General features: G+C 39.3%; 1 protein-coding gene across 8 annotated transcripts in view; it reads left to right on the top strand.

Moving 5' to 3' along the window:
* UNC13B (unc-13 homolog B) overlaps nucleotides 1-14,746 on the top strand; it is a 244,963-nt gene that overhangs the window by 127,340 nt on the left and 102,877 nt on the right. For 6 of the 8 annotated variants that reach the window (XM_059142422.1, XM_059142421.1, XM_059142424.1 and 3 more), the window contains one exon: nucleotides 9,542-9,577. The exons of the other annotated variants lie outside the window; for them this stretch is intronic. In XM_059142422.1, the coding sequence (XP_058998405.1) occupies nucleotides 9,542-9,577 (36 nt within the window). The remainder of the gene's footprint in view (nucleotides 1-9,541; nucleotides 9,578-14,746) is intronic. 8 annotated transcript variants of the gene reach the window in all.

Raw genomic sequence — 14,746 nt, 5'->3', positions numbered from 1 at the left:
CCCAGGCGCCCCCATTAGCCTTATTTCTTAATGTGACTATGTCTGATTTCTTATATTTTCCACTAGAAACAAGATGAAATAGGCAAAACAAGAAGCATATGAATATGTGCTGTAGCCTTATCAGCAGGGATAAATGAAGAAGCTTTGCCTTCTAGGAAAGAGGATTCTTTTTTTCTTTTTTTTAAAGATTTTATTTATTTATTTATTTGATAGACAGGGATCACAAGCAGGCGGGGAAGCAAGCAGAGAGAGAGGAGGAAGCAGGGTCCCTGCTGAGCAGAGAGCCCGACGTGGGGCTTGATCCCAGGATCCCAGGATCTATCACAACCTGAGCCGAAGACAGAGGCTTTAACCCACTGAGCCACCCCGGCGCCCCGAAAGAGGATTCATTTTTAATTGGATCTGGACCTGCTAGAATTTTTTCACTTACGTGTATGCTTACAATGAATTGGTCTTTGAGCTAATAGGATAGTACATCTGGCTGCCTCTTTTCCATCAGTCCAGGAACACTATGCTTTTGACTGAGAGACTGGCTTTTTTCATATAGGAAAGTTGGCAACTGTATTTTTCAAATTGTAATTTAAAATCATTGACATGAGAGTCCCCAGCTTCTTAATGAAAAGGCACATTCCAACAACAACAACAAATATAGATTCTGAAGCCATTTCAGGGGTTTTGAATGAGACTCTCTGGGAGTAGGGTCTAGGTATCTGCATTTTATAACATGAATCTCAGTTTGGTTTCTTTTTTTAAGTTGTTGTTTCTATCTTTATTTATTTTTTTAGAGAGGGAGAGAGTGCATGAGTGGGGAGGAGAGGGAGAGAGAAATCCCAATCGGATTCCAGGCTCCGCATGGACTCTGAGGCAGGGCTTAATTCACGACCCTGAGATACATGACCTGGGCCAAAATCAAGAGTCTGAATACTCAACTGACTGAGCCACCCAGCGCTCTGTTTTGTTTTGTTCTTTTAAAGACTTTATTTTCAAGGTGGTGCTTGAACCTATAACCCCAAGATCAAGGGTCACATACTCCACCGACGGTCAGCCAGGCTTACCGTTAAGTTAAAGGCATACTGTTAAGTAATTTTTTAAAAAAAGATTTTATTTATTCGACAGTGAGAGATCACAAGTAGGCAGAGTGGCAGGCAGAGAGAGAGAGGAGGAAGCAGGCTCCCCGCCAAGGAGAGAGCCCGACGCGAGGCTCCATCCCAGGACTCTGGGATCATGACCTGAGCCGAAGGCAAAGGCTTTAACCCTCTGAGCCACCCAGAGGGTTAAGTAATTTTTTAAAAGAAGATTTTATTTATTTATTATTTGACAGATAGAGACACAGCAAGAGAGGGAACACAAGCAGGAGGAGTGGGAGAGGGAGAAGCAGGCCTCCTGCTGAGCAGGGATCCCACTGTAGGGCTCGATACCAGGACCCTGAGATCATGGCCTTAGCCAAAGGCAGATGCTTAACAACTGAGCCACCCAGGCGCTCCTGTTAAGTAATTTTTATTAAAATTTAAAGATCCTGCTTGGATTAAGAGGAACCTGCTTTTTTTTTTTTTTTTTTTTTAAAGATTTTATTTATTTGTTTGAGAGTATGCATGAGATGGTGGGGGTCAGAGGGAGAAGCAGACTCTGCTGAGCGGGGAGCCCAATTTGGGTTCAATCCTGGGACTCTGGGATTATGACCTGAGCTGAAGGCAAACTCATAACCAATGGAGCCATCTAGGTGCCCAAGAGGAACCTACTTTTATTCACTTGTTATCTCCTTCAGTATAGGTTTTCTGTGCCAACCATTAAGAGAAATATAGAGGAAGTATAAAACTTCTGTCTTACCCTCAAGGAACTTACAACCTAGGTTAGGGATGGATGGATTGGACAAAGGCAAGTGATAAGTTCTAATGTAGGTTTTAAAAAATTTTTATTAAAAAAAATTCTTTTTAACTTCTCATTTTTCTTTTTAAAATTTTATTTATTTATTTTTCTTTTTAATTTTCATCTTTTAAAAAAAATTTTTTAAATAACTTTTTTTCTGTTCTGTCCCATTGCTTTATGTATCTGTTTTTGTGCCAATACCATGCCGTCTTGGAGATCATGGCTTGATAATATAGGCTGAAATCAGGCAGCATGATGCCCCCAGCTTTGTTTTTCTTTTTTACCTTGGCGATTCAGGGTCTTCTGGTTCCATACAAATTTCAGGATTGTTTGTTCCAGTTCTTTGAAAAATGACTTTGGTATTTTGAATAGGGATGGTATTGAAAGTATAGGTTGTTCAACATCATTAACCTTCAGGGAAATTCAAATCAATACCACATTGAGATACCACCTTACACCAGTTAGAATGGCCAAAATTAACAAGGCAGGAAACAAATGGTGGAGAGGATGTGGAGAAAGGGGAGCGCTCTTACACTATAGGTGGTAATGCAAGTTGGTACAGCCATTTGGAAAACAGTATGGAGTTTCCTCACAAAGTTAAGAATAGAGCTACCCTATAACCTAGCAACTGCACTACTAAGTATTTACCCCAAAGATACAGATGTGGTGAAAAGAAGGGGCACATGCACCCCAGTGTTTATAGCAGCATTGTCTACAATAGCCACACTGGAGGGAGCTGAGATGCCCTTCAACAGACAAAGGGATAAAGAAGATGTTCATATATACAATGGAATATTGTATAGATCAGCCATCAGAAAGGATGAATACCTACCATTTGCATCGACATAGATGGAACTGGAGAGGATTATGCTAAGTGAAATAAGTCAAGCAGAGAAAGACAATGATCATATTTCATTTTTATTTTCATATATCATATTTCACTCATATGTGGAACATAAGGAATAGTGTGGAGGACATTAGGAGAAGGAAGGGAAAACTGAAGGAGGGGAAGTCAGAGGGGGAGACGAACCATGAGAGATTATGGACTCGGGGAAACAAACTGAGGGTTTCAGAGGTTGGGCATGGGGGGATAAGTTAGCCTGGTGATGGGTATTAAGGAGAGCATGTATTGCAATGAACACTGAGTGTTATATGCAAATAATGAACACTGAGTGTTATATACAAATAGTGGATAATGGAACACTACATCAAAAACTGATGATGTATGGTGACTAACAGAATAAAAAAAATAAAGGTTTTGTTTTTTTTTTTTTTTTAATCAACTATATTGAGGGTTGCCTGGGTGGCTCAGTTAAGCATCTGCCTTCAACTTAGGTCATGATCGCAGGGTACTGGGATTGAGCCCCACAGCGGGCTCCCTGCTCAGCAGGAAGTCTGCTTCTCTCTGTCTCTGCCCCTCCCCTCTACTTGTGCATGCACTCTTTTCCTCATTCACTCTCATAAATAAATAAAATCTTTAAAAAAATTTTTAAATCGACCTTATTTAGATATATATACAAAAAACACCCACAAAAGCCAGACAAACCCAAGTTGTCTAGGCAAATAAGCTCAAATCTTTGTCATGTCCGACATTATAATCTTCTATGTAAGTTTTTTAATTAAAGTTATTTCTATAAAAAAAAAAACAAACAAAACACCCACCTGAACTGTATGGTTTGGTTCGTTTTGGTAGATGCATATACCAGTGAAACTACCACCACTGTCAAGATGCAGAACATTTCTGTTACCTCTAAATGTTTTCTCATGCCCTTTGTACTTCATCCTCTCCCTACTCCTGGCTTGAGACAACCACTGTTAGGTTTTTGGTCACTGTGGATTAAATTAGTCTTTCTAGAGTTTTATATAAATGTGACCACATACTATTTATTCTTTTGTATCTGGCTTCTGTTACTCAGCCATTTTATTGGGTTTACCAGTAAATCATTTCTTTTTATTACTGAGTAGTTTTCTATTATGGATATACCACATTTTGTTTATCAACTCATAGGTTGATAGGCACTTGGGTTTTTCCTAGTTATTATGAATAATATGAACATCAGCTTGATGATATGTTTTCATTTCTCTTGATTAAATATCTGGAGGTGGAATGGCTGGATCATATGGGTAGATGTGTGTTTAACTTTTTAAGGAAATGGGCAAATGGCTTTTGTTTTGATAAGAGACATTGTACTAGAGTTATTGAGCATTGTATAAGGAAAGATGTTTAAAAGGAACTTAAGAATGGGTGCCAATCAAATAAGGGAGAATAGGGAACATTTACTGAGTATCATTCATCTAGCACATGGAGTTAAATGCTACATACATGATTTTCAATATTTAGCAAATTTGAGAGGTAAGTGGTATTGCTCTTCATTTTTTACAGATGATGAATACAAGGACAGAGAAGTTAACCTGCCTAAGGTCACACAGCTAGTAATGATGGCTTTGGACCTAGGATTATCTGGTTCCAAAACTCAAAACTATTTCCATTACACCAACAAGCAGTGGAAAAGAAGGACGTTCCAGCTTCAGAAGTTGAGGGGCAAAAAGGGGAAATCAGGCTCATTCCTCTATCTTCCAAGTGTGGCAGATACAGGAACTGTGACCTGTTTGCCAATAATGACTTTGTTTTGGGTGAGTGGTTGACAGTGTGTTTTGATATTATTTGGTATCAGATTATAGAGGATTCGAAAGCTGGAAAGATAAATATACTCTTTTATGCATAGTGAGAGGTTATAAGTTATTAAAAGGGCAATGAATGATGTGATTAGAAGCTGGATTTAGGAAAATTAGTTGCCATCTGCTGAGTAGATTGAATGGGACAGAGATTAGAAGGTCATAAATTCAGCCAAAATCTGTAACAATTCAGGCATGAGGTAACGAGTTCCTTGATAAGGACTGTGAAACTTAGGAGGAAGGGACAGTAGGAAGGAGACTTGAGTGGAATTAACTATTAAATTTGTTGACAGATTGGAAATGGGAGATAATCTATAGAGGAATTTTGGAATGGTCTTGTAGTTTCTGTTTGAAGTGTTGGGAGTTCAGTGATTTTGGGCTTAAGGTGAATTTGGTAAAGTTAATCTGCACAGAGCTCATAACATTGAAAATACAATGTCATTGCCAGTGGAGGCTCTAGTTTTCTAGACTGCCTGACTCTTAGCATCAGGTGCCACTGAGCAACTGGGTAATTGGTTATTCACTTGTTAAATATGTGAACTGAAGAGGTTTGAGGCTCTAGGGAGGTGGGAAACACTAGCATGCTCATTATAATTGTCAATTTGACACACATTTGATATGTGTGAATGCCCAATTTGAGAATGTTGCTGGTTTTGTAAGAAGCTCTTAATGTACTCAGTTTTTTCTGTAACACATTTGGTGATTGTTCCTTGCTTGCTTCTTTTTGGCATCTGTGATAAGCAGTGTCTACCATCTTGCTCACATTCAGCGTTTTACTGTATGAATTACAGAATCTCTTGATGTCTCCTTATTCCATTGTATGTGCTTCCATTTGCTTCTTAACAGTCTATACTCCAGCTTTCATTCATTAAAATTTCTATTGAAGTTTTTATTAACCTTTTAATTTCTAAATCCAGTAGGCCTTTTTCAGTTTTATTTTGACTACCCTGCAGCGCTTAACACTTGTTAAGCGCTTGTCACTGCCTCCTTGAAACCTTGCTTTTTTTCTGATTCAGAGACCACACCACCATGGTTTTTCTGTTTTTGGTTTCTTCACAGCCTCCTTCATGGACTCCTCCTTTTTGTTTTTAAGTCAGATTTATTATGGTATAACTTACATTCATCAAAATTCTACCTTTTATTGTACAGTTATATGAGTTTTGACAAATACATACAATTTTGTAACCATAACCATAGTTAAGATATAGAGCAGTTCCATCAACCCTAAAATTTTTCTTTTTTGTCAACCTCCCCCATTTCTGGCCTGAAAACCCTAATTTGTTTTCTGCCCCTATGGTATTGCATTTTTCAGAAAGTCATATACGTGGAATCATATTCAATGTAGCTTTTCGAGTCTGGCTTGTAACACTAATCATACTGCATTCGAGATTTATCTGTGTGTGTCAGTTCATTCCTTTTTATTCCTGAATGGACCTCTGCTATATGGATATACCATGGTTTGTTTATTTATTCAGCAGATGGGCATTTATGTTTACAGTTATTAGTGAATATGAATTAACCAACTGTGAACATGCATGTATAGGATTTTATGTGAACATTTCGTTTTTCTTGGATAAATACATATGAGAGGGATTGCTGGGTTTTATGATTATATATAAAACTTAATAAGAAATACCCAGTCTATTTTCCAAAGTGGCCTGCCACTTTGCATTCATGCAAAAAGGAGAGAGAGAGTGGGGGTGGGGGCAGAGGTAGAAGGAGAGAGAGCATCCCAAGCAGACTCCCTGGTGAGGGTGGAGGCTGTTGCAGGGCTCAATCTCTGGATCCTGAGAACATGACCGAGCTTAAATCAGGAGTTGGCTGCTTAGCCCACTGAGCCAACCAGGGACCCCTGCCTCATTGTTTTTTCTTACTTACATTGTAATATTTATCCATTAATTCAAAAATATTTGTTGAGTTGCTGTTTTGTGCCAAGCACTGTTTAGGCACTAAGGATATAGAAAGGAACAAAGCAGAAAAATCTGTCTTCATGGCAGCTTGTATTCTGAAAACTTAAGACTTTACATATCTTTCCTCAGCTCCACAACCATATATCCAGCTGTCTTCTCAGACATATTCATTTTAAATACTTCATAGATACCTGAAAGCCAGTAATCTAACACTTCTACTTAATGAATGATGTCATATCCACCCAGTAGCTCAAGCTGAAAACCTAAGCAATATTATTTAGGCTTTATTCTCCTCACCTCCTGCATTTAATTACTTACTAAAGCCCTTGATTTTGACTCATGAATCTTATCTCTCCACTCCCTCTGCAACTTTCCTGGTTAGGGCAATCATTAGGTGAGTGTAGTAGCTTCCTTACCAGCCTCCCTGACACCAGCCTCCAGTCCATCTACCCTACAAACGTTCGGCCACACTGTTCCACCATTCCTTTCTAAAGTGACAAATCTGATTCTTCTCTCCCATGCTTAATACTATATGGTTTCACTCATATGTGGAATTTAAGAAACAAAACAAAGGAAAAATAAAGGGATAAACTAAAAAATAAACTAAAAAAAAAAAAAGATTTTATTTGAGAGAGAGTGAGAGAGCACAAGTTGGGGGCAGGGACAGAGGGAGAGGAAGAGCCAGATTCCCCGCTGAGCGGGGAACCCCATGCAGCACTGGATCCCAGGACCCTGGGATCATGACCTGAGTCCAAGGCAGCTGCTTAACTGACTGCACCTCCCAGCCCCCCCCCCAAAGGCAGACTTTTAACCGACTGAGCCACCCAGGTGCTCCTAAAAAACAGTCTCAACCATAGAGAACAGATGGTTACCAGAGAGGAGGTGGATGGGGGTTGGGTGAAATAGGTCAAGGAGATTAAGAGTAAACTTAACATGATGAGCACTAAGTAATGTACAGAATTGTTGAGTCATTATATTTTACACCTGAACTGTGACTGACTAGTAGTCCCTGATCTCCAGGATTGGGAGTTAGCTCAGGTAATGAAACCAGCTTCTGTTGGCATCATTCAACGTTTCCAGAATTTTGAGTCTTAATCGCAAATTTTCAAGGGAACCGCACCCTTAGAACTCTGAGGACTTTTTTTTTTTTTTTTAATTTCTTTCTCTGAGGACTTTCTAACCCAAACATAGACAATCCCTTAGCAGATACTAAGGTTATCAATGTGTGGATCTTCCTGCTACCTATTTATTAGGAACCCATAAGGCAAGCAAAAACTTGGCAACATGACACAGCAACAAGAAATGCCAATTGTTTGCCCCATTCCAGGGGCCTGTACTAGTTTCTTTACATGCATTTTTCTCTTACAATCCTTTGGTAACAATGAGACTCATAATATTCTTATATTACAGTTGAAGAAATATCTATAATAACCTTTTAAAGAGTAGTGGCAGAGCTAGAAGAACTTAGCTTTGGCTTGAGTTCTCATATTCTTAATTATGAAGCTAAATTACGCCTTGTTTCTTGGGATAAAGATCTATTTTTAGTGTGTGTGTGTGTGTGTGTGTGTGACATTAGTTGCCTCAAATTCAGTTTTGAATACGGAATAGGATTTAAATGTAATTAACATTGAGTTTTTTATTTTGAAAAATGAGTAGAAAATGTTCAGTTTTCTCTCATCATTCAAAGCCTCTGTATTTTAATGGATTTTATTAAATTTTGCAGGCATTTGAAGAAATGATTCTGAGCAGAAGGCCACAGTGTTGTATTACTTGGAAGATTAGATGTTAATGCCATTCTTTGGCCTTTTAGTTTTCAATAGAGAGCATCAAAATTAGACATCATCACTCCTAGACAAGGAAATCACTCTCTTTTCCACTGTATCAGGTTGAGAGTCTCATGGAAATACTATGGTAGGCTCAGGTTTGGTGAACGAAGAGATAGGAAGGATTTCTTAGAGGTTGAATTTTTGTCATTTTGAGTAAGGAAAGGTATATTAGCTCCTAAATGATAATGTTCTGAGTTCTAGGCCAGAAGGAATTTTAAAAGAGCATAAAAGCATGGGCACCTGGCTGGCTCAGTCAGAGGAGTGTGTGACTCTTGATTCTCAGGGTCATGATTCTGGGCTCCTCCTCAGGTGTCGGACTTACCCAAATAAATAAAGCTTTTTTAAAAAAAAATTGTAATTTTATTTTATTTATTTATTTTTTTTAAAGATTTTATTTATTTATTTGTCAGAGAGAACGTGAGCGAAAGCGAGCACAGGCAGACAGAGAGGCAGGCAGAGGCAGAGGGAGAAGCAGGCTCCCCGCTGAGCAAAGAGCCCTATGTGGGACTCGATCCCAGGACGCTGGGATCATGACCCGAGCCGAAGGCAGCTGCCCAACCAACTGAGCCACCCAGGCGTCCCTGTAATTTTATTTTATTTTATTTTTCAGTGTTCCAGTATTCATTGTTTATGCACCACACTCAGTGCTCCATGCAATATGTGTCCTCCTTAATACCCACCACCAGGCTCACCATCCCCTCCACCCTCCTCCCCTCCAAAACCTTGTTTGTTTCTCAGAGTCCACAGTCTCTCATGGTTCATCTCCCCTTCCAGTTTCCCCCAATTCACTTTTCCTATCCTTCTCCTAATGTCCTCCATGTTATTCCTTATGCTCCACAAGTAAGTGAAACCATATGATAATTGACTCTCTCTGCTTGACTTAGTTCCCTCAGCATAATCTCCAGTCCTGTCCATGTTGATAAAGAGTTGGGTATTCATCCTTTCTGATGGAGGCATAGCTGAGATGCCCTTCAACAGACAAATGGTTAAGTAAATAAAACTTTTTTTTAAAAGTGTAGAAGCAGTTTTTTGTTATTCTCTATATAGTGAATTAGAGCAATGGTATTTTCTAGATTTGTCTCATCCCTGATAGAAGGCAGAAGGCTCTCTATATGTTATGTAAAATTAATGGAATACAAGTAGGGCAGGTTCAAGCAAGGTAAGGTGTATAATCATTGGTGGGATGGGGAAATGGTCTTTGAATTTTTCCTAAAATTGTCTCTGTCACTCTTCTTTTTTTGCTACCATTTGCGGTTTTCTTAGGTCACTGGACCTATTTGGGCTGGGGAGAGCAGCAGAGTACGTAAGATTGAATTCCTTATAATTTTCTTGATTTTACCCTTTAACACATTCCCTCTGAACTATGAAGCTGGATATTCATGCATACAAGCAAATATAATTTCACTCCCTTCTCCTCCCCTACTTAAATCTTAAAGACCATTACTTGCAGTGGAATGAATCCTTTCATGCTGGATTTTTTGAAGACTGTGTGCATGTGCGTGTGTATGTGTGCGTGTGCGAGAGAGATGTGTATGTGTGTGTGAGAGAGAAATTTCAAACCGAAGTCCAGTTATAATCTTGGCAGTATCTAGGTTTTTCCTTCCCAGAGATAAGTACTATCATCAGCACTAGTGTGGGAAACTCTCCTTTGGTCTCTTGGCTAAGGAGTGCAGTGACTAGAAGAAAGTTCCTTCTGAAAGTGTATTTTTTGTGAGCAAGAAACTGAGAACATGGTTTGACTTTCCTTCAAGCAGCCCAGTTAGGCTGGAGGCCATCTTCATTCTAGAGCTTTGAGAGTAGACAGTCAGTTCTTTCCAGCAAAATACACAGCCTTAGGCTGTCACTACTGGCTATATTACCCATCTTACAGGGGGTTTGGTTGAGTCCCAGTGCTTAGGTATCCAGCATGTGCTAAAAGGGGACAAATTTTGTTCTGCCACTGGAATTTCTTATGACTTTGTACTTTCTGTGATTCCTTAGTGTTTCCACTGGGAACTGCTCTAAGACAGCCTAAGAAAGCTGAGATAATTTAAGATTTTCAAAGAAAAAAGTAACTAAGCCATGAAAAAAAAAATGGTTTGAATTGTCTTTCCTTTTTTCTCAGGCTGATAAAGTTCTCCCTGTATTCTGTATTTAAAGACAGGATTTCAATCCAGGACCAGAAATCCTCATTGTTCAGTATTTCAATCAGTATTGTTTGAGTGCCTGCTCTGTACCTGGGGGCCCATTTTTGCCCCAGATTAGATTACTTTCCCCAGGTTTATTTTCTGTCATTCCTTTCCATGTCCTTTTATGTACCTGCTAAATGAGCTACAAAGTGTTTCTCAAAAATATATATGGCCTTTCTCACTGTTGGGCTTTTTATTCATGCCATTGTTTTTATCCAGATTCTAGAAGGTATTTTCCCCTTCCCCTCTGAATTTAACCTATTGAACACCTACCAGTCTTTCAAAGTTGTCTCCTCCATAAAGCTTTGTCTGCTCACCCTAATAGGAAGTGACCTTACCTTCAACTCATATAACATTTGGTGTGTACTGTTCTCATGATAGTTACTTTCTTGTTTTTGTATCCATATTTTCTCTCTCCTTTTAGACTGATTGTGCTCTGAATCTTCTATGTTGTTTGGCCTTGTACTTAAAGGCATTCAGTTAATACTTGAATTAGTTAATTTTCCCAGCCTTTTAGTTTTTCAAGGGCTTTTCAATTTTTGCCCTCAACCTAGCCCACAAGTCCTTCTTAGGCTGAGTAACCAAACCTGCAGTCAGGTTCTTTTTCTCAGTAAAGCCAGCTGCAGTGGTATTGTGGAGTAGAGTAGAACCAGTAAGAGATTGTCACTGCCACACTGAAAGCACAATTCTTTCATTCAAACCTTCTTCTTTTTTAAAAAAGATTTTATTTATTTATTTATTTAGTTAGTTAGTTAGTTATTTGACAGAGATCACAAGTAGGCAGAGAGGCAGGCAGAGAGAGAGGAGGAAGCAGGCTTCCTGCTGAGCAGAGAGCCCGATGTGGGGCTTGATCCTGGGGTGCTGGGATCACGACCTGAGCCGAAGGCAGAGGCCTTAACCTACTGAGCCACTCAGGTGCCCCTCAAAAGTTTTTCTTAATTTCCCTTTTTAGTCTGTAATCAGCCTTGGTGGTTCCAGGAGGTTTTCTTTCTAGGGAGATCAGGGATGGTTTCAGGGGAGAAAAATCTGGTCTTTGCCCTTATCTGCCTTTTTTCTCTTTCTCTTCTTTGTCTCACCTCACTTCTTTGTATTTCCTTTTTCCTGTACCCTCCTACTTTTCTTCCTTTCTTTCTTTCTTTCTTTCTTTCTTTTTTTTAAGATTTTATTTATTTGGGGCACCTGGGTGGCTCAGGGGGTTAAGCCGCTGCCTTTGGCTCAGGTCATGATCTCAGGGTCCTGGGATCGAGCCCCGCATTGGGCTCTCTGCTCAGCGGGGAGCCTGCTTCCCTCTCTCTCTCTCTGCCTGTCTCTCCGTCTACTTGTGATTTCTCTCTGTCAAATAAATAAGTAAAATCTTAAAAAAAAAAAGAAAAAGATTTTATTTATTTATTTGTCAGAGAGAGAAAGAGCACAAGCAGGCAGAAGCAGAGAGAGAAGCAGTCTCCCTGCCAAGCAAGAAGCCCCATGCGGGACTTGATCCCAGGACTTGGGGATCAGGACTGGAGCCAAAGGCAGCTGCTGAACTGACTGAGCCACCCAGACATCCCTTCTCCTACTTTTCATATTCTCTTCTACTCCTAACCTATTCTTTCCATGAACACTTTCTTTCTTTTTTTTTTTTTTTTTAATATTTGCCCTCTATTTTTTAGTATAGAAATGTCAGCTTTTAGGAAAGTTTGGGAGTATTCTTCCCCTTAGCCTAGCAAAATAAATAAGCAGAGGATTAATTAGGAGTAATAGGTCAGACACAGTGAAAAACCAAGAGTCTGTCCAACATAGTTTCTGGCTCTGGATCGTGGGCTCCTAACTCTGGCTGAGCTACTCTCTCCTGGCCACATAATGAGTGGGATTATCCATCGCTGCTCCCTCTTTGGTTCTCTGGGTTATATGTTGATACTTTTGTGGTGTTTAAGTAGACTTTTGGTTTTGTCTCCCTTGTTGCCTCTGCTGTCTCATCTGTATGCATGAAAAATCCATCTTACTTCTTCCACTGACTCTTTCTGTGGGTTCAGAAAGAATTAAGTCTGAAAGACATTGGTTTTTGTCTGTTGATCCTTTCTTTCTAGTGTTCAGAATGACAAATGCATCAAGATAGAAACCAATGCCCCTGAAGTCTTATTTTTTAATCCTAATATGTGTTGAGAGTGCTTTCTGAGCAGAATGCTTTGCATCCCCTAATTTTTGGCTAGTACCCTTCCTGACCACTTGAAGGTTAGCCTCTTCCTTTTTTTTTTTAATACATATATATATATATATATATATATATATATATATATATATATTTATTTAAGATTTTTTAAAAAATTTATTTCAGGGGCGCCTGGGTGGCTCAGTGGATTAAGCCGCTGCCTTCGGCTCAGGTCAGGATCTCAGTGTCCTGGGATCGAGCCCCGCATCGGGCTCTTTGCTCAGCGGGAGCCTGCTTCTCTCTCTCTCTCTCTGCCTGACTCTCCACCGACTTGTGATCTCTCTCTGTCAAATAAATAAATAAAAATCTTAAAAAAAAAAAAAAATTTATTTCAGAGAGAGAGAGAGAGAGAGAGCCCAAGCAAGGGGAGGAGCAAGGGAGAAGATGACTCCCTGCTGGGCAGAGAGCCTGATGCAGGGCTTGATCCCTGGGATCATGACCTGAGCCAAAGGCAGACTCTAACTGAGCCACCCAGGAACCCCTAGCCTCTTTCTCATACTGATTTTTTTTTCTTCTGAGGTTCTGGTTACTCTCCTTGTTTTATGTTCACATGTTGCCTTAAACTCAAAAGGGAAAAGTTCATGAGTTCTTCTACCTGTACTCCTTCTGTATCCATGGTGTTGTCTGGAATCTGGTGTTCAAATACTCTTCGTTGTTTGTAAAGCCCACATGTTTGTGCCCTCTTGTCTCTTTTAGTGGAATTATTATCTACCAGGTAGTCTGATGTGCAAGCCAAGGTCCTGTCGTTGTTACCTTCCATTTGTCCCCACGTTTTATCATTTGTCTGGATTTCTTTTTCTAGTTCATCAGTTCTTTTACATTTCAATGACATAGATGCAGGTTCTTATCTCCTGCTTGAGTGATTGTGAAGGCCCAATCTTATAGTCTTCAGAAAGCTCTTACTACCTACATATCTATCAAGAATTTTTTTTTAATTGCTAATATGAGTAGTTCATCATCTGCTAAAAGTATCTCCATTTTGGGATAATGAATGTTCCTTTTCCTCACTGTGCCAAATAGGAAATTGGGCAAGACAGGACATCTGGGACCTTCTTAATTATACACATACGGAGTTGGTGTCAGAAATGGCTTCTCTATAAAATAAACCATGAAGCACTATTAGGTTGAGCTCCCTTTCCAAGTACTGTGTTAAATATTTTTATTTGTGTTTGTAGCAGGATTTGTAACTGTAGTCATTTTAGTTAACATCAAGAATAAAACTATCCAGTCAGGTATTGGCCTGAAGAACAGAAATAATTCTATGAAATTATAGTCACTGTTATTAGACAAACTTGGCTGGATTGTCAGCAAGATCCCATTGATAGTGCTTATGTTTTCCTTTTCTTCTTTAGCCCCAGATTTTGGGTGGAAATGCTGAGCCCCAGGGTGGAGGTACTTGGTAGTAATTGTTAGAAAAACCTGTTGTTGCAGCCAGACAGTAAGACTGTTACTGTTTTGGGGGACCTGGCTGGCTCAGGCAGTGGAATTTGTGACTCTTGATCTTGGGATCATGAGTTCCAACCCACAATGGGTTTAGAGCTTACTTAAAAATACCAAAATAAATAAATAAATAAATAAATAAAGTTTGGCATAGTATGTAAAAGACTGCTACTGTTCTTAGTTGTATCTAGAACTTTTGGTTTCTTAGAGCCTTGGGTTTGCCCTTCCTGATTATTTCACCACCTTCTGATGTTGGACCTGCTTACTGGGTTCAGCTATGTATTTTTTAAGTCTAAAAACAGCAGGTGAACTCTAAATGAAAATTTCTCTTCTGCCCGTTTTGATAATAATAGAGGAATAGAATCTATGGCATTTGAAAGTTGATTTTCACTAGAGTTATGATAGCTAAAGAATCAGAATTCCATAGAGTTCTTCATTGGGAAAATACAATTTGGAACTTATCTGAGAATCAACACTAAAATGAAAGCAAGAATCTTGTCTTATTTAATAAGGAAAGAAACTTACAAGTTTTAACTGAAACAGTTCTGCACATGGGTTTGCGGTCACTTGGCTCACGTGCAGCTCAGCTTGCTCTTGTTCTTAAGGTCTAGGCTTGTGGCTACTTAAGTGAGAAGCAGAAAAAATTCTAAAAAGCTAATAAAGCTGGGATGC

Source organism: Mustela lutreola, chromosome 12 (genome assembly GCF_030435805.1).
Source record: "Mustela lutreola isolate mMusLut2 chromosome 12, mMusLut2.pri, whole genome shotgun sequence".
NCBI classification, from domain to species: Eukaryota; Metazoa; Chordata; class Mammalia; order Carnivora; family Mustelidae; genus Mustela; species Mustela lutreola.
Note: the sequence above shows the minus strand (reverse complement) of the source record. Positions and strands in the feature narration are given on the sequence as shown.